This window comes from Clinocottus analis, unplaced genomic scaffold (assembly GCF_023055335.1).
Source record: "Clinocottus analis isolate CAN_PGR_092001 unplaced genomic scaffold, fCliAna1.0.p SCAF_7, whole genome shotgun sequence".
In the NCBI taxonomy this organism is placed as follows: Eukaryota; Metazoa; Chordata; class Actinopteri; order Perciformes; family Cottidae; genus Clinocottus; species Clinocottus analis.
The window spans coordinates 4,221,726-4,242,645 of NW_027176229.1; the positions used below are offsets into that span (position 1 = coordinate 4,221,726).

General features: G+C 42.5%; 1 protein-coding gene across 1 annotated transcript; it reads right to left on the bottom strand.

The window, feature by feature from the left end:
• Window positions 1-1,529: 1,529 nt before the first annotated feature.
• nr5a1a (nuclear receptor subfamily 5, group A, member 1a) lies at window positions 1,530-20,151 on the bottom strand. The gene is made up of 7 exons (XM_068604517.1): window positions 19,984-20,151; window positions 18,056-18,174; window positions 17,652-17,793; window positions 15,891-16,555; window positions 8,477-8,596; window positions 7,054-7,201; window positions 1,530-3,477 (listed from the first exon to the last, which is right to left on the bottom strand). The coding sequence occupies exons 1-7, from the start codon at window positions 20,003-20,005 to the stop codon at window positions 3,224-3,226; spliced, it is 1,470 nt and encodes a 489-aa protein (XP_068460618.1). The 5' UTR covers window positions 20,006-20,151; the 3' UTR covers window positions 1,530-3,223.
• Window positions 20,152-20,920: the final 769 nt, after the last annotated feature.

Below are 20,920 nucleotides of genomic sequence, written 5' to 3' on the forward strand. Positions count from 1 at the left end.
ACATAAATATACTGTACAGAGTGAGAACACACAGCCGTCTCAACTGGAAAACCAGGGTGTGTGTGCATGTTTTGCAGCAGACATTAAGTTAAGGCAGGCGGAGTGATTGTCTACGACACCTTGAAATGGATGAACAAGGAATGATTTTAAATGTCCACAGTGAGAAAGTTGAGCTGCACAATATTACCAACACTGCTCTGACTGTGTCTTCATTTTGTAGTTGGTGACAGTGAAGATCCGTGATATCATCAACGCCGCTGAGAGTCATGTGCTTTAAAATAGGGTGTGTCACTTTTCAAGAATCTGGGAATTCAGTTTGGGGAAAAACATTTGTGTTACTTTTTTCAACGTAAGTGCCACAGATAAATCCCTGACTGCTACAAATACCCAGCGGGGAGGTTTCTGACACTCTGTATGGGGCGATAAGGCCTGCAGTGTGGTCCACTGTGTCTGACAAGATATTTTGTTAAAAATATATAAAATATACAGAAATATATCAGAGTAATACTGACCCACTCATCAACCTGAGAACTAAATTCTGTAATAAACACTAACTTGTTTATCCAATGAATTATTCATAGGGGACATACGTCGGTCAAATAATACAAAAAAAACCTCTGGTCTTCTGTTGTGCTCTTTGATGACTAATTCCACTTTTTTTTATTTTTTAAAGAAACAATCTGGCGAGCTACAGAGCTACACCAATTGAAAATAGCGTCAGAAAAAAAAAAGGCATATGTCAGGTGGAGATGACATTGCTAAAGAATAGCAGTTGAACATATATTTTCACTATATTCAACATTGCAGGATGTTTTTTGTCTAGGTCGTCTTTCTACCATCCGTATAAACCAAACCGCCACGGCGCCGACTCACTCGGCTTGGACTCAAGCGAGCGGCGAGCAGTGACATGACCAAGCGAAGAGAATCAGAGCAAATTAAACGTGACGCTTCATCCCCACACTCTCCTCACAGGGTAGGAAAGCACATCGCTCACCAGATGAGTGACAGCTTTGTGTGGCGGAATAAGCAAGCTAGCTCGAGCTCGCTAACTAGCATACAGCTGGCTGGTGAGCTAGCTTGCTAAGTCCACCTTGCTTAAATGCTACACTGCTTACAGAACATGAGCCGAACAGTGAGCTGGTCTGCTGGCCCCTTTGTGTGAATGCAATCATAAGGAGGGGGACAGCCATCAGCACATGAACCACGGCACCGCTTACCACCCGTTAGCGTATTTTAACCACTAACACAACGCCAACATGGTGGGCTCACAGTGATACAGTTAGTCAGTGTACTAAAGAATAACATTTGTTCAGCCCGTAGCAGTGGCAAACACCAGCCACATGTTCATAACACACTGGTTCATAGTTAACATGTGCGTCAGTGATGCTGTGCATTAAACAGACTGTGTGTTGGGTACAGCTGTTGCGTTGCTGGTTGAGATACACAACAACATGAAGCAGCAGGTGTTCAGTGAGTCGAACGCAATATTGAGCTGTGTTTTAGTTTTTGGTGTTATTTGATGATGATCGTTACAAATATTGGAAGAAACAAAAAAAAAAAGAGAGTTTTTCTTAGACAACTGCCAACCTGCACCAAATGTCAACAAGGAATGTTTCTATCGGGTTTGAGACAGAGCCACAGGCAGGGTCGGAAAGTCAGAAAGTGTTGACACATTTATGGTTTCATGGGATTTGTTGACAACAAGAAAAATTAAAAAAAACATTAACATTATTTACAGAATGTATAAGTTTGGAAAGTCATCTTCACTATGGGTAGCCTACTAAAAACCATCTCAGTCCAAAACATACCACCACCAGCACACACTCAAGTCATACGTACAGTACAGAGTGTTGAAGGTGTGAACACGACACCTTCATTTTAAGAGGCATTGACCCATAAACAAATCTCATTTGACAAAGAAACTTGAAACCAAATGCAGCAGAAGCGTCTTTCCCTCCTGAGTCGTCTCCTGAAGGGCAAACACTGACGTAACGTCCTGATGTTATTCACACCTTTACCCAACGAAGGAAAAATGCTGTCTTCGCCATTCATCTCGCTCTTATCGTTTGCACATTGATGTGTCTTTTTTCACTCCTCTTTCTGCTTTTCAGTCTACTGGCTCCTTTTATTTTTCATACATAATGCTTCGCTGTGTACAATTGTTCCTCTTGTTTCATTCCATTGTCTGTGTCCCTCTTTCTTATCTGTTTCTCCCTTTCATTTTCTCTTTCTTGAAAAAGGTATGATGAATAACTATATAATGTGTCTTTCGTAACATGTCTGGCTTCAATATATCAATATATTAACGTCTAAATAGATTTGGGAAAAACTATATTCAACCCCATATAGCTTTCATATTTATTTATTTTTAGATTGGTGGCAAAAAAAGACAAATGTAGAGAAAGAGCAGTGCTAGTCTAGTCCGACGAGACCACAGTGTGTTGAGTTATCATGAAGCCTGCCTTCATCTAAAAAAAAATAATAATAATTATCTAGAAACAGTGTTGGTGAACTTGGAATCATAAACTTGCATCTGACATTTGGATCAAAAACGACTCATTTAGGAAAAATTCTGTTGTGAAAAGTGCACATTAGCTTACCCAGCAAGCATTTAACAGATGTTTTCACGCAAATAATCCCATTGGGTAATGTGACAGTTTGACATCGGCCCGCGCAGCATCAGATTCGACAATAGAAGTGGCGTTGGAGAAAGTTTTACAGATCGATATTCATGTATGGATGTTTAAAAAAGGATGCAGGTTGCAGCTCTGGACCTCAACGGCCACTGTGCTGCAGGTCGCAGCTCGTCCTCTTGAGTCTAAATGATTGCTGGGCAGCTCTGTGGGACGTAGAAAATCTTGTCAAGGTTTGGATTCATGCGATATTTGGTCGAAGAGGATATAATGTAAATCTACACGCGGATCTAATTTTAGATTTTTGAAAACAAGGTAGAAAATCCAGTTTAAAAAGGTCACAATAATGTCGCTCTGCAGGATATGAAAACATTAACATTCACGTTGACCCTTGAGTACAGATGGAGCTTTATAATTCCAAACTCTAAAAAAACATTTTTTTTCCTCTCCAACTCAAACAAAAGCCCTCGCGAAGATGACCCTCTATGAAGCTGTCGACCGCCATTCCCCCACACGCTCCCTCCTACACACACGCAGTCTCACCAAGAGAACCGACACATGGCGGCGGCGGCGGCGCCCGTGCGCTTCCCTCACACGCACGCACGCTTAGCGTGCAGCATCTCAATGAGCAGGTTGTTGCAGGGCACCTCTCCGCTCAGGTGCATGTAGCACAGGTAGTCCTCGGCCTGCGTGCTGAGGGAGCGCAGCTCCGGCAGCCGCACCACCAGCTGGCTGAACTTCTCCTGGAACTGAGGGTAGGTGGACAGGGTGTACTCCAGCAGAGCGCCGTTCACCTGCTCCTGGACGCCCTCCACGAAGGCCTGGTCCTCCAGCATCTTCACATCTGTACACACACACACACACACACACACACACACACAGGATGAGCATCATGAAACATCAACCTGCTGGTTTGGGGTGGGAGGTCCCACGATACAATATCGTCACGATACTTAAGTCCCGGTACAATATTATCGCAATACATTGAGTATTGCGATACAATGTGATATATTACATTTTTTTCAACCGCAAAATTGTCCCCCAAAGGGAAACTTTGTCAACAAAAAATAAATTGAATTCATTATTCAAGGACCAAAGTGTTTAGAATTGATTAAATAAAAGATTGATACTTGGAGTCCGTGTATTGATACAATATCGCCATGCAAAATATCACGATACTATGCTGTATCGATTTTTCCCCCCCCCCCACTACTGCTGAAATGTGGTCCAACACCAGTGGCGGGCCGTCTGGGCCAGCTCGGCCTTCTCTGCTGGCCTAAACAGAATCACAAAGCTATTTCATAATGTAATTGTTTTTCATAAATACAATCCATGTATTATATTTATGTTGTCATGTTCCCAGCTACTGTCTCCTGGCTGTCTCCTGCTGCCTTGCTTTCTGTTTCTGTATCCAGGTCACTAGCTCAGCTTCACGCACGCTCCTTAACGCTCTTTGACCAATCACATCTCACCTCTGTCTTTCTCTATGTCCCCCAATTTTCACGGCCCGCCACTGTACAACACACTCTCAATCCCAAGACGTCCTGGGTTCATTGAAAACAGGAATGTTGAGCATTTTAATGTGACCTACAAATATTTGAACTGCACTTAATCGTTGCTTTAAGAGTATTAAAGTTCATTCTCTTGGAAATAGTCATTCTTAACGCTTCATCAGGTCATGGGTTCTATCCTCGGTCACGTTTGAGCATGTGAGCCATCACAATAAGCAACCCTATTCAGATCAGTTTCCAGAAGGTTCAAATCTACATATTTGGATGGAAATACAGATCATATACATAACAGATCATATACATATAATATGAATATATGTAGGATGAGAGCTTCGTGAAACCGGAGTCAAATTCCATGTATGTGTAAGCACACATGGCCAATAAAGCTGATTCTGATATATTGGTTCTCCAACTGCTCGCAGACAATATTGAGTGTACAATTTGACCATTTTTATCACAGAAATAACAACAATACCAACAAATTGAAGTTAAGTTAAATTATATCGGTTTTTGTATCAGAACTATAAATACAACTGTTCTAATAGTGCATGTAATGTTAATGCTAGCTACCAGATTTGTTTGCATGCTGCATCCATACGTCAAGTAAGAAATGAGGTGAGTGCGTGCTGTGTGGGCGGCTGTGTGTACGCGTGTGTTTGTGTGAGACAATAGCCAAGCCCTCCGGTGGACCGGCATTCAGCGTCAGCTGAGCCTATCTTGGAGAATCCATTCACACAGTAATTAAATGTTTTGAATCCATGTTCTGAATCATCTTTTCAAACTGCTTAAGGGCAATTAAATTACCCCCGACAAACCTGACTCTAAAGATGAGGGAGAGCGAGAGCAAAGAAGCCGCAAGCAAAGACAGCAAATATTCTCCGTCTATGACAAGTGCTCTTCCCATTCAAAGGCTCTTTGTTCCCCGCTTGCCAGCGCTAAACAGCAAACACTTCTGAGAATCTGGGAGCCACATCTACGCTCTCTCCATCTGCACAAGCCGCTACATGAATGTCGGTCCTGCCATCGAACGATAGACCATCCATTACGCCTCTTTTGAATGCCATTAGTGGACAATGGTGGAGGAGGATGTCTTTGTTAATGTTGGCTTTTGTCAACCCGAGAAATTTAATTAAGTGAATTTATTGGAGGAAAAAAGGCCACTTTGGAAAATGCTTGTAACCTTACAGATAAATAGGTATTGCAGATAATCTGCGATTGTGACATTTTTTTCCCATTAAAATGTCAGTGTTGCTATTCAAATTCCGCCAAAGTAAAGCGTCAGTATGACCCCGCAGCCCGACCACGATGATTGATTTTTACATCAAAACCCACCATTCTTCTGGAAACACACAATCTACAAGCTACACATGTAAGCTCAGGCCTACGCTAAAGAACATATTCAACTGTGGATTAAGAGGACCAACAAGGTCTGCAGGTCAATCAAAAATGAATTCCTCTTGGTCACGTTGAGAAGAAGAGGCTCGATACTGTTTTAGGCTGATAAACTATTTGAGACTCATTTTCTCCTAATTGTGTGTTGAGAGAGTCATCTCCAAATGTTCTGAAGCATCTAAATCTGCTCCTCTGAGGCGCTGGACACGCCAAGAAATGGATGGCTGTGACCAAAAAGTGTCAGTAAGAAGAAGAGTTTTCAGCAGTGGAACTGAAGTAAACAGTCAACATGTGATCTTCAAGCACTGAAGCATTGAAGAGCATCAACGGTTTTGAATCAACCAATAGTATTTATGAAAAAATCGAATTATTATCACAACTCTGAAACATGTAATAATCTAAATTTGCGCTATTTTACGTTACTGAAATTAAAAATTCATTTTCTTGTGTTGGACAAACAATGTGTGGACTGTACACACACGTGTATGTATATAATAACAATCATAATAACAATATATTTTGTCCTATCTCATGAGAAAACATCGGTAAATCCCAGAAATCAATGGGTACTAACAAAATACGACACATTTTGGATGTGGTTACAAATAAGGGAAGGAAATTTGTTGTGATATTCCTTTTTGCATGATTCATTAGCATGAAGACAGCATCTTCTCAAAATATACTTTCTTTCAGATAACCCTGATATAATTCGTTATTTTGTATTGTTTTTAAATAGGGTTGGGCAAAGTTGGAAAAAAAATGTAACTGATTAATCGCATAATTTTTCTGTGAATAACCGCATTATGCGCCAAATTCAATAATAAAGTGAAAAACTAGTGTATCGCAGCTTTTATTTGAAAGTAATGTTATCAGAACAATATAACAGCACTCTGGAGCAACAGCAAGTTAACATACACACATATATAGTTTATAAATATTTTTTCCCTTTTTTCTAAACAGTATGTTCAGCAGTAAGGGTCCCTGTGAGGGACAAGCCACTCCTTCTTTGGTCCATGTTCAGTCTGCTTCTTACCTTAAAGATGTAAAAGACCAGCAATTGATTCACTTTGTACAAAAGCAATAAGTGCTTTTCATGTTTTCTGTTCATTTTTTCTTCCTCGGTGAGAAAAGTCCAGTCTGTGTTGTCTTGAAGTGCACTGAGGTCTGGTTGAATGAGCTGGAGATGTGAAGGACAGCTGACAGGTATCACTGACCAGCGCCGGCTTTGCGCGATTAATGTTCAATCTGAACTTGGAGCCTGCAGCTGGGAGTGGACCGCCTGTGAGCGCTTTGTGAGGCAGAGCGGCTCGCGGCAGCACTCGCTGCTCGCTGAGAACAGAAACCACAGAACAATACGAGCTTTCACGTCAGGCTCAAGTCGGCAAGTCGTCAACACTGCCTGTCGGCGAGGCCGCGGAAGTAGTATTAACGCGTTCACTTGCCCGGCCCTGATTTTAAGACTTCCCCTCCAGCACAACGTCATCACAGCGCTGCAGTAAAACACAAAGCGGACTCACTGGGGTTGAACAGGAGGAGGAACTTCAGACAGGCGATCTCTCTGCGGTCCAGCTGCAGCGCCCGCAGCCGGGCCGCCAGCTCCTGACCCCGCTGGACCAGACTGGACAGAGCCGCCTCCGCCTGGGACAGGACGAACGACAGCTCCACCTGAAAACACAAGCCGTTACCTTCTGCGGAGCCATCACTCTGCCTCAGTGGGGGGCGGGGCCCCGCGTTAGTCCACGAGTCCTCAGGCAAGACACTTAACCACCAATTGGGGGACAACGTGAGACAAGGACAATGTGAGACAATGGCAACGTGAGACTGGGCAACGTGAGATGGAGACAACGTGAGACGGAGACAACGTGAGACAAAAACAACTTGAAACAAGGGCAACATAAGACAGGGCAACGTGAGACAATGGCAACATGAAACAAGGACAACATGAGACAGGGACAACATGAGACGGGGACAACATGAGATAAGGACAACATGAGACAAGGACAATGTGATACTGAGCAACGTGAGACTGGGCAACGTGAGACGGAGACAACGTGAGACAAGGGCAACGTAAGACAAGGACAACGTGAGACAATAGCAATGTGAGACAATGGCAACGTGAGACAAAGGCAACGTGAGACAAAGACAACTTGAAACAAGGGCAACATAAGACAGGAACAACATGAGACGGGGACAACATGAGACAAGGACAACGTGATACTGAGCAATGTGAGACTGGGCAACGTGAGACGGAGACAACATGAGACAAGGGCAACGTGAGACAAGGACAACGTAAGACAAGGGCAACGTGAGACAAGGACAACGTAAGACAGGACAACGTAAGACAGGACAACGTGAGACAATGGCAACGCAAGACAAGGGTAACACGAGACAAGGGCAACGTGAGACAGGGACAACGTGAGACAGGGACAACGTGAGACGGGGCAACGTGAGACAAGGACAACGTGAGACAATGGCAACGTGAGACAAGGACAACGTAAGACAGGACAATGTGAGACAATGGCAACGTGAGACAAGGACAACGCGAGACAAGGGTAACACGAGACTACGACAACGTGAGACAAGGACAAAGTGAGACAAGGACAACGTGAGACAGTGACAACGTGAGATAAGGGCAACGTGAGACAAGGGCAAGGAGAGATAGGCAACGTGAGACGGGGACAACATGAGACAAGGGCAGCTAAATATGAAACATCACACAGTTCTCAGACTATACGGTAAATGTATTGTGTATAATAGATATTAGACCCTCAACCCTAAAGGACTGCACATTGAAAAGCTAACAAGAACAGATCCTTAATTTAATTGGTTTCACAGCAACCCCATCTGAAACAAGTTGGGCTTCATCCGTGTTTTGAATGAGTTGCAGTGCAACAGCAGACGCTCATTGTGCGGATGGGAAGCCGTGTGAGGGAGTCGTACCTCCTGGCCCGTCACCAGCAGGATGCTGTCTTCCTGTCCGTGCTGCACTTGTCTGAAGATGTGATCCAGGACCAGAAGTTCAGACCAGCAGTTATGGAGCAGCTTCATTTGATCTCCCACCTCCAGGAAACACACACACACACACACACACACACACACACACAGGGAGAGATAAAAATACTTGATCTTAATGTAAGTCCTCAGTCACAGGTGTACTCTGTTCGTACATGAAAATGCTGTCGCCAAATGTCACACACATGTGTGTGTGTGTGTGTTAATGCCATGTCCCGTGTTGTGTAGTGACGAGCATCGTCTGCTCACCTCTTCCTAACACCCCCCCTCTGCCCCCTCCCACACACACACACACACACACACACACCTCCCTCCCAGTCACGTCTGCTCGGCTCTGGGGGAGGGGTGTGTTGTGTGTTGTGTGTTTTTAAATTGAGCCCCCGCTCGCTGCAATATTGTGTGCAAACTGAAGGACACGGCAGTAGTAATGTTGCAGCCACAGCTGCTAATAGCCCAGACACACATTCGTCTGACACCAAGCTGACAGGATTACTGTCCATCTGAATGAAACTATATATCAGTGGCAGAGGGGCGGGTCCAATCTGGTCGGCCACATCTGGGCTGGATCAGATGTGGGGGTCTTGGTGTACAGTGATAAAGGAAGGGGTTAAGGAAGCAAGAGGTCTCTGTGACCTCCCGTGCTTCCTCTTCAAGAGGAGTCGGACACTCTGCTACAGCCAAAAAAATTACTCGGGGAAAAAAAAATAAAACCTCCAACGTGGTGAACATGGGGAGAAGGTCTTTATGTCGTCTCCCACGAGGGTTCTAAATGCTTCTTTCTGTCCGTGTTGCATCGTGGAACTGGGTTAGATTGAGATGTCAGGTTATATTCCTGTCAGAGACGCGCTCTAATTTACAACCATGAAATCCAAACCTCGGGGATTGTCACCGGAAATAAAAACGCGCGCATCGTAATCCTGTCGGCACACCGACGACGCCGTCAGCTGGCCGGCGGCCGGGGAAAAAACGAAGACTGTTGCATTGCAGGTTTCTGCAAAGCGCGGCCCCGTTGCATGTGGAATGCTTTTACATTTGGTCTGACTGAGGGAGCAACAAGCAACGAGCAACGAGCAACAGGTCAAAAGCAAGTGGGAGGGTTGGAGGATCAGATTCACAGTGCAACAGTTTATGTTACATTATGAATCAAACACAGATTATCACCTTTTTTCCAAACTATAACCAAGTAGGTTTGTTGCTTTAAACTTAACCAATTGTCTCACACGCTGTAATGTTCACGTAAAAGACGTCTGGTTCAGAAACAGAAGCATGGACGTGTGTGCAGCTGGCAGAAATGCACGATGGAAAATGTTTCTGCCATCTTGTTTCATTTCACATCCAGCTGCTTTCCATTTGCTTCTTCTATTAACAGCTATGCATAGGACCTCTAAAAACTAATCTCATGAATTATTCGTGAGATTTGAAGCCCTTCTAACCCTAACCCAATTATTATTATTATTATTATTATTATTCTCTAAATTGGCAGCATTTTTGCATTTTATCACATGCACAATAGACCAATCGTCCTTGCCGTCACACCAATGAATTAGCAGCATTTTGTGCAAAGTTGTGTCTTGTAAAAATGTAGCAAATAAGGCGGCCTCTATGCATTTCATGTTTTCTTAACCCTTTAACCTTTGGAATCAGACACCACAAACACTTTTACATGTGGGAAGTTAAAGCCACCACAAATGCGGCTGGTTGAATAATTATCATAATAAGATTCATTAACAGTGTACGATACTTATTTTACTCCTCAGCTTGCCGATCAATATGAATGTTTTGAGGGTCAGTGTGTGTAGCGAGTGACAGCGTCTCCTCCTCACAAGCTGTGCTCGGCCTGAGGGCACGAGTGGCAGCAGATAGCAGAAATGTTTGCTAATTAAAATAAATCTGTGCATTACACCACAAACACACAACATACTGAACAAGCTCCAGAGCCAGAGATCCTCTCCGCTTCCCTTCAGCTGGATCTGCTAATGCCTGAAGGCAGACTAGTGCACCGCTGGGAAAGATGTAACCAAACAAATGAAGACTCCATGTCTAAAAAAAAAAAAAAAAAAAAGAGGAGAAATATCAACATGTTTTCCCGTCTTTTCACAGTTTGAAATTGTGTTCCTGTTTGCATCAATTTTAAATTCAATTATTGCTGCTGCGCTGCCTTTAGCAGCTGAGCATGTGCGCTGCTCATTGTGTGCTCTTCCTCAGCCACACGGTCCGTGCTCCGCAGGTGAATGGAAGGTCAAACACAAGACACGACAAAGACGTCCTCTGCAGCTGCAGAGACCCGCAGCTTCCATTCTGCACACGGTTCGGCAACAATGTATCTGAGGGCGGCGCGGGCGGCGCGGCGGAGCTGCATGTCCCCGTTATCGCTGCGTGGAATGTAATTATCCAGCCCGGCGCTTTCTGGGCAAAAATATGCACAGCTTTGTTCTCACTGTCCGCGCGCATGAGGATTACACCCCGTAGAGCACGAGGAGGCCAAGAAGCTGCACGCCGTTATGGAATTACTAAACACACCGGGGGGGAAAAAAGCTGTTCTGAAAACCGTGAACGTGTGTGAATGACCTTTTGCACAATGAGCTGCCATCAACACAAATGTGTAAAGTCCATTTTATTTTGAAAAATGTACAATTTATTTTTCCAATCCCTGAGCTTTCGGCTAAATAAATTCATATTTTCTGGCATCTGTGAATGATGCATTTCCAAAAGCTAAAATACCATCAATTCCTACACACAACATTCATTCAGTAAGTTTGTCAGAGTTCTGCTTTATTATTATCATAAACCATAAATAGGTAGATTAAAACATTTGGCACATTATGTTTTGTGTCTAGACATGAAATGCTCATAATAATCGGCTTATAGCTCTGTATAATTATAGTTATAAGTATTAAATATTCATAATGTTTTTAACATTAAGACATTATAACACATTTTATAATTGCTCATAAGGTCAAGTACCATAATTCTTCATAATTGCTGATCACTCATTAAATATTAATTAATATAAATTAAAAGTGTATTTTACATTTTGATAGTTGTTGATTTAAGTGTATATTTTTACTTAAAACAAACAATTAGCATTCATAGTAATGTTACATTATTACAGTATAATGCATTACAACAGTGATTTTAATGTTTTAAAAAATGTAAGAATCATAGAGGAACCCCGTAATATTTTATGATCCTTAAGTAAAAGAATTGTGTTGAGTTAAGTTTTATGACACTTAACCTTGAGTCAAGTCATTATGAAATGCTTTATAATACGTTATGATTATTGCTATAAATCATTATGAATTCACGAGTGTGTATAACTATATTTGTACAGTGCTGTAAGCAGATTATAATAATCGGGCTATTTTACATGGAAAGGTGTTGATGAAAAACCCTTTTAATGAGCGTCTGCACTCTCAAAATGTTCTTATTGTTCTTGCATAATAAATATTCCTATGACATCCATCTTTGCAATAAAACATCTGTGTAGCAGCTGCAGCATTATACGTGTCTGTCACACATAAGGTTAGCGTTAAGGGTAAATTTAGACTTAAATTTAGGATTGAGGTATGGGTTAAATTTAAGGTTAGGGTTAAAATTAAGGTTAAGATTAAAGGTGAGGATAAATTTAAGGGTAATCTTAAGGTTGAGCTTAATGTTCAGCTCAAGGTAAAGGGTAAGCTTAAGGTAAAGGGTAAGCTTAAGGTAAAGGCTAAGCTTAAGGGTGAGCTTTAAGTTGTGGACATGGCGTGTCAGCTGCAGTACGTGTTTCTGTCCTCTTCACTAGGAGCTCTTGTTGCTGACTCTGAAACTGAAACTCCGTTTCTCCCACAGACTCGTGCGCTGCTCTGCGGCAGCGGTTATGTTTTCCCTCTGAACATACTGACAAAACAAATTAGTATGAGCATATTTCAAGGGAGACATGGCTGGTGAAGCAGCGCCCATAAGCAGCAGTGTTGTGTTTCCCTGTTAACCACAAGAGAAAGAGTGTCTTGTGTCCATGTTAAACATTAAAGGCTTGATCAAAATAAAATATGATATTCTCAGTGCTTAAGAAAAGATCCTCCTTCGTCACTGACGGCCGCTGTCATCGCCGTGTTCAGCCGAGCGTGTGAGAGAGTGAATGTTGAGGACTGAGACTGCGTGCGACGGCAGTTACCAGCTTTCGTGACACAAAGATGCTGCACATGACAAATGAAACACGCATGACACAGGAGTTATGATTATGGTCTAACGCAGAACTCCAACACAGAGGATTCCTCAAAACAGGGACATGTACATGAAAAACGTGTGTGTCCATAAAGAACCTGTATGTTCTGGTGAGGATTCAAAGAATCCATGATTAAAATAAACCTGTGTATGCGACACTCGGTGATAATGAAAGATGACGCCAGCAGCAGAAAGATACCTTGTGGGCGTTGGTGTGAGACGACGCGACACTTCTCCTCAGCACCACAATGTGCTCTTTGTTTGAGAGACAGGAAGTACAACAGTAACAAGCAGGACGGCTACAAACTACAAGCTATCCCCCCCTTTGAGCAAACCAGGCTTTGGTTCGGACTCTTCCAAACTAAAGCCTGTCCTCTATCGTCGTGGTTACAGGATGATTTGGCGTAAGGGTTGGATCACAAGACCTTCTGGACGTTGTGTGAACGACCCCCATCGTTACAAACTAGTGTTGATAAGACGCACGCCTCTTCAAGGTGGACGTGCTGAGCGTTCTGCTGTGAATTGGCCACCGAGACATGAACTCTGACAGACACTGATGAGTGTACGTTATGAATGTTACAGACACATTCTGTTCACCTACGCTATTAAATCTCTTGTTTCATAAATGTACACATGAACCATGTGAGGTCCTGGGACAGAGGATGACTATATGTGTGCAGATTGTAAAGCAATCTGAGGGGCGTTTGTGGCTTCACATCATAAACTGGATTGAACGTTTGAACTGGCAGCTGCTTGATCAGGTTCTGGTTCTCATCCGGTGGACCCATGTGAGCCTGTGCTCACTGACCTAGTGACCACATTAAGCCCACGTTGTAGAAACCCGTGAAGCAGCAAAGGAGCCGACTGGCCGTCCCTGAGTAAATATTCTCTATTTCATGGGTTCTCAGCCCTCTTCAGTGTAAATCACGTTTTCAGCCAGTGCAAAGCATTATTGGTTGAAAAAAAGACGTAATACACAGGATTTTTGGAATGGATGTTACTTTTAAATATATTTTTTTTTAATCTCACACAACCCCTGGAGAGCCTTCACGTAGCCTCGTTTGAGAGCACCGCTCTGTTGGATCCAGAGACCAGGAGGCCTGACCCAACCTGACCCAACCTGACCCAACCTGACCCAACCTGACCCAACCTGACCCCAACCTGACCCCAACCTGACCCCAACCTGACCCCAACCCCACCAGACCCCCGAGGCCAGAATCCACCTGTTGCTGCCCATCAGCTCTTTAATTAGTTGAATCCGTTGAACATGTGACACAGGTGTGTTTGTCAGCTCGTTAAGTGATGACTCACACAGGAAGCTCGTTAAGTGATGACTCACACGGGAAGCTCGTTAAGCGATGACTCACACAGGAAGCTCGTTAAGCGCTCTGATTGGTCAGAATCCCGTCTGTTCACGAGACTGTTAACCTCAACACATATTGATTCCTCCATCACGGCGGGACTAAATCATGTGACCAGCAGCACACACACACACACACACACACACACACACACACACAGATAAACACACAAACACACGTACACACAGACACAGATCAACACACACACACACACACACACACACACACACACACACACACACACACACACACACACACACACGTGGGGTGATGAGGACTTACATCAGCAACCTCCTCCATCACCTTCTGTGTGTGTGTGTGTGTGTGTGTGTGTGTGTGTGTGTGTGTGTGTGTGTGTGTGTGTGAAGAAGAAGAAGAAGAAGAAGAAGAAGAAGAAGAAGAAGAAGAAGAAGAAGAAGAAGAAGAAGAAGAAGAAGAAGAAGAACTGTTAAAGAGCTGGATTATTAATCCACAAGCATATGTTCAGCTGTTGTTTTGCTTCAGTAATAAAATCAGGTGGAAAGAAATGTCTTCACTCTGTCTTCAAAATGTATGTCAATTTATTAAAATACATATCTGTAAAGGTTGGTTTTTCTGTAAAGTATTTTTTTCCAATTTGATTTCTTTTTGAAGGTTATTACTGGGGGGTTTATTCATTCATTCATTTATGCATCATGTTATGGTTGTTTTCTGAATTATGGAGCGATATCCTCAATAAAAATATGAAACAAGATTTATTCCAGTGTTTACATTTCTGTTCTGGAATGGATGAAAATAATGCCATAACGACTCATTTACATGTTTAAACATTTCTTTTGTAAGTGATGAACTGTGGAAGTTTCATGATAATAATATGAGTTATTGACCTGAGTCTATCATCATAGAGTTCAGGGAGTTTCATAGGTTCATACAATTTAAGGCATTACAAGAGATATGAATATGGACATTAAAGGTGTTTCTATGCAGTAGCTTGTTTTCTTTTTGACGCTGAAGGGAAACATATTAAACAACCTGAGGACATGTATGTTACTCTGCCGTCATTATTCATGCTGCTTATGTTCTATTGTATTATATTGTTCCTTTTGTTCCCTCTAAAGTATTTCTGGGGGAGTTGTTGCTTTTCCTGGGGAAGGACAGAGGATAGACAGGGCAGAGGAGACAGAGAGGACAGAGGAGACAGTGAGGACAGAGGAGACAGAGAGGACAGAGGAGACAGAGGACACAGAGGACAGAGGACGTGTAGGGCTGCTGTGAAGCCCTTTGAGGAACAGTTGTGGTGTTGGGCGATGCAAATGAGTTAAATTGAATAGCATGTCCCTGTCGATACCGTATGAAACAGATGGACACGTTGGCTGTCAGCACGCTGATCCAACGCGTTGCCTCCTGGAGCAAAGGATTCATCCTTTTTCTCTCTTTTTTAGAACACAAAATGTTACGGCGGACATCCGGCACCATGTCTCAAGGTGAGCAGGAGAAATAAGGATGGAGAGGAAGAGAGGAACGAAGCAGCAGAACCAAGAGAGAGGATGTTCTGCCTCCTCATGGTGTGGAACCATAACTGAGCGGTACCTCTGACGCGATGGGCTCGTGCTGCTGGACGCACCACAACCGCATTATGTTGTTCGAACGGGACATAAACATGCATGGATTATGATAACTGAGCAGAGCTGAGCTAATGGTGTAGCCCCCCCTACCCCACCCTCCCCCACCCCTCCACCCCTCCACCCCCCCTCCTGCATGTGAGATGAGGAACAGAGCGCGGGCGCGGGACTCACCCCGAGCTCCTTGAAGAAGATGCAGCTGCGGGCCCACTCCACGATGGAGAACAGAGTCTGGTCGGCCATGCGGCACATGAGGCTGAAGGTGCTGGGCTTGTCCAGCCGGCCGCGGCCGCTCTGGTCCTGCTGCAGGTGGGCTACGATCTTGTTCTGCACCAGCAGCTCGTCCGGGTCGCAGCGCAGCAGCTCCAGCACCAGCGGCGGCAGGCTGGGCGGCGGCGGCGGCGGCGAGGAGGACGACGGGTACATGTCCGGGTACGGGTACCCGCTCAGGGACTCCGGGGAGCTGGTGTAGTCGGGACACTCGGCTTTAATGGCCCGGCCGGGGAAGGCCGTGTACTGGTACTGGGAGGCCAGCGGCACGTGGGCCTGCATGGCCATGCCCAGGGCCGGGGGTCCGTACAGGCCGGCCTCGTACTCCGTGGGCGGGATGGAGCTCGGGGTGGAGGGGAGCAGGCTCTTGGAGATGGCGGGCAGGGTGTGCAGGGTCCCGGTGAACGCGTAGTCCGTCTGAAGGGGGGAGGCCGGCGCGGGGGCCGCGCTCTCCAGCTTGAACCCGCTGGATCGTATCAAAGCCTTCTTCTGCTGCTTCAAGGCCCGGTCTCTCTTGTACATGGGGCCAAACTTGTTCCGGCCCCCACGCATGCGGTCTGCGCGCACCGCTGTCACCGGAGACGAGAGAGGGGAAGAGATGGACAGATGAAACTCGAGTGAGCCCTGTGACTTCACAGCGGCAGAGTAAACAGCAGCCATGTTGGCCACCACACTTCCCTTTTTAGGGCTGAGAAGAGCCAGAGCTGTAGTCTAAATACAGTTTGATTTAAAACAGGGAGGCTCGGTCTTTATCAGGGAGTGCACCATGTGGCCTCTTTCATGCGGAAGCAGGTGCTTTCCTGCACGCTGTCTGGGAACGATCCCAGCATGCACCGGGAACGACACCAGAGCCAAAGCTTCTTCTCATACTGATCACGTGACCACAGTCACGTTGAACATGAGTACACACATGTGGGCCAAAACATCGTCCTTATTATTGTGGGAGTTAAAATGGCAAAAATATATTTATCTTATTTGCATCCAAAATAAATGCAGAGATGACATAATAGGAAAAATTATTGTTGTTATTATTGTTATCATTATTAGTAATAATATCATTATTATTAATATTAGTAGTATTATCATTCATATTAGTATTTTCATTAATATCATTATTATCATCACTAATATTCTGAGCATCAATAAGATGTGTATTATCATTCATAAACATATTATTATAATCTCCTTTAACATGATGTGTATTATTATTATTATTATTATTATTATTATAATGCTTTCCTCTAACATGATGTATATTATCAGTGTTGTATTACATAATGTGTATTATTATTATTATGATCACCGTTACTATGATGTGTATTATCATTATTATTATTATTATTATTATTATTATTATTATTGTTATTGTTATTATTATTATGCTCTCCTTTAACATGATGTGCATTATCATTGTTGTATTATTATTATTATTATGATCACCTTTACCATGATGTGTATTATCATTATTATTACTATTACTATTATTATTATTATTATTATTATTATTATTATTATTGTCTCCTTTAACATGATGTGTATTATTAATCATATTATTATTATGATCCTCATTAAAATGATGTGCACGATCATTCATATAATTATGATCATCGTGAACATGATGTGTATGATGAGGAGGAGGAGGATGATGATGATGAAGCTGGGTACCTTCCAGCCTCATGCCCACGCTGAGGCACTTCTGGAAGCGGCAGAACGGACACCTCTTCCGCTGCGTCTTGTCGATCTTGCACTCCTGGTTCTCCGCGCACGTGTACCTCTTGTTGTTCTGCACGGTTCTCTTGAAGAAGCCCTGAGAGCAGAGGCACGTGAGCCGTTATGACGTCTCGTGCTCCAAGTAACACGATCAGATAGTTGTGGAGAAAAGTTCATTTCCAATAGCGCACATGGAGCTGAGAGGTGTGAGAGGTGTTCTGTTCCACTCAGTTACAGACTGTAAATCATCCAGGAGGAGTTTCAATGCCACAACATTCACTTGCTGGTGTGATGATTTATCATATGAACACACGCGATCACGGCACTGACGTCACTGACGGCTGGTTGCCGGTTGTTACCTTGCAGCTCTCGCAGGTGAGCAGCCCGTAGTGGTACCCGGACACTTTGTCTCCGCACACAGGACACAGCTCCTCCAGGTCATCGTCATACGTGTACTCCATAACCTTCAGAGTGACGCCTGGTACACACACACACACACACACACACACACACACACACACACACACACACACACACACACACACACACACACACACACCGCCAGCAAAGGCCACGCGGCATTCTCAGGACGATGCAAATAAACAGCGCATGCTTTATGATTTATGGATCAATCTGGAGTCTGCGGGAATGTTCCTGTTCCTTCACACAAACGTCATCATGCTTTCTGTATCATTTTAATCCAGTTAAACATGTGACATAATTTCATAGTTTTATGGCTGTCGAGTTGTTGTTTTTATGTTTAAGTCATTTTAATCTGAGGTCAAAATAACTTTTTTTTTTTAAAATGAGCTTTTATTATTATTTTCAAATGAGCTTTTATTATTATTTTTTATTATTTTATTATTACTTAAAATGTGAAAAAGCATGTATTTACAGGTATGTGAGATAAAAATATATAGATGTGAAAATAATGTATTTATTTATGTATTGATTATTATAATAATGATCATAAATCATGTTGTATAAAATAAGACTTAATATATAGGCCTATTTAAATAATACATGATCAAATGAAAGTGACTGCTATACTTCATAATTATATAATAATATAGTAACATGCGCCAATAAAGCAATATGCAACGAGTCCTCATCGCCTATGAACAAATCCATTTTAATAAGCAGGTTGCATAAAGACACATCCTGATGAACGGGCCTTCACGCGGAACATTTATTTTCGTTCCTTCTGAACGGCTCATGTTCCATGTTCCATGTTCCATGTTCTATGTTCTATGTTCCATGGTTCTGTTAGTCTGGATTCATATCACGGACACAAACTATTCTACGAAATGAAATATGGAAAAGGTGGATTTAAATGGATTATTATATAGCACATATCATAAATATATATGTATATTAAAATGTGGATCTTGTTTTTATATTTTTCTTCATAAAGCGACCCGTTATGAGTGTTTATAGGGATGAAGATGAAGATGAAACAAGCTCCAGAATCTTTGCAGCTCGTCGCGCGGAGCGGGATCAGCCGCATGACAGCGGGAAATATTAATATTATTAATATTATTATTATACTGGAAGCAAAACAGGGAACACGCACCAGAAGACAGACACCAAATCTATCATTATTAACAGTATTACTATTAGTATTTTTACTGTTATCATTATCATTATTATTATTATTATTATTACTATTATTCAAATACGTATTATCATTATATTATTGCTATTGTTTTATTGTATTATAACGAGTAGTGGTATTATTATAATGTGTATTATTCATATCATTGTATTAGCAGCAGCAGTATAATTATTATTATTAATAGCAGTATATGCGTTTTTAAATTCTAATTGACGTTTAAATAATTGAAGAAAATATTAATTTTATTCAGCTGTTGCAAGTCACGAGGTTTCTAATTATAATTTCTATTGTATTACTTTCTATTTACTACATTTTTTACATTTCATAATTCATGGTTTCATTTTAAAATGTGTATTTATATTTATAAACTGCATCATCCTGTTCTTAATGAGTTTCAGGAATATGCATGTTCTATAAATGAATAAAACGCTGTTTGAGTTCAACACAAAGCAGATAATTATTCATCTTAATAATGAAACAGCGGGTTATGGATCTCTGGAGGAGTTATGATGCGTTGAGCTGAACGTCAACATGGAGGCCGACAGGAACTTATTATGGGATACATTACTTTCTGCACGCGAACCAAACTAAGCCTGTGATGGAGAGCAATACGAGGAGAATATGGATTATAGAATATGGAATATAGCGTATAGAATATGGAATATGCCTTACCGTGAGCCTTGTCTCCCAACATCTGACAGACAGCAGCAGTCACGATGGAGGTCTGTGAGAGCGTGAGGTCTGGCTGCAGCCGGCCGGGCTGCTGAGGAGGGCCGGAAACGGGACCAATAGAATCCGGATGGTCGGGTCTGGAGCGCAGCTGGGCTCGGAGCCGATGACCATGAGGATCTCGGAGTGGAACTCCTCCAGTCCAGCCGCTCTTCATGCGCTCCTTATCACTAAAGTTAGACCGAGCCGCGCCATTGGTGGACGCCGGATCACGTGGCTGGAGGGTGCTCGTGGCCCCGCCTCCTCCGTGAGAAGGCAGGAGCGGTGCTGATGGGGACTCACTGCAGCAGACACCGGAAACAGAGACTACGAAATGTAGCACAGAACATATAGTAATGCTGTATTAACATCTTCAAATATCATATGCAAATGACTGGATGAAGATGTTGATATTATGGGAGGTCTTTACGCTCTGCCATGCAAATGCTGCGTATTTAAATAGTGTTAATACCGTGAATGCTAAAATACTATTATTACTATTATGATTGTTGTAGTTATGGGATATATTTAAATGTTGAAATGCCAACATTTGATTTTGTTGGCATTTCAATAAATAGAACAAATAAAATGTAGCACATACATACATATACGTATATTATGTGCTGCATATATATATATATATATATATATATATATATATATATATATATATATATATATATATATATATATATATATGTATATATATATGGATATGATATATATATATATATATATATATATATGTATATGTATGGATATATATGGATATGATATATATATATATATATATATATATATATATATATATATATATATATATATCATGTATTTTATTGTCAAATTTTTATGTGCAAACAGACAGAGGATTGAAAGTCCGTCTCTCTTCTGTCCAACATAA

Excerpts from the sequence above, each read along its gene's own strand:
- nr5a1a (XM_068604517.1), bottom strand. The coding sequence starts at position 20,005 with ATGTTGGGAGACAAGGCTCACG. Across the intron at positions 18,175-19,983 it reads GTTGGGAGACAAGGCTCACG|GCGTCACTCTGAAGGTTATG; the intron begins GTAAGGCATATT and ends TGTGTGTACCAG. Across the intron at positions 16,556-17,651 it reads CGTGGGCATGAGGCTGGAAG|CGGTGCGCGCAGACCGCATG; the intron begins GTACCCAGCTTC and ends CTCCGGTGACAG.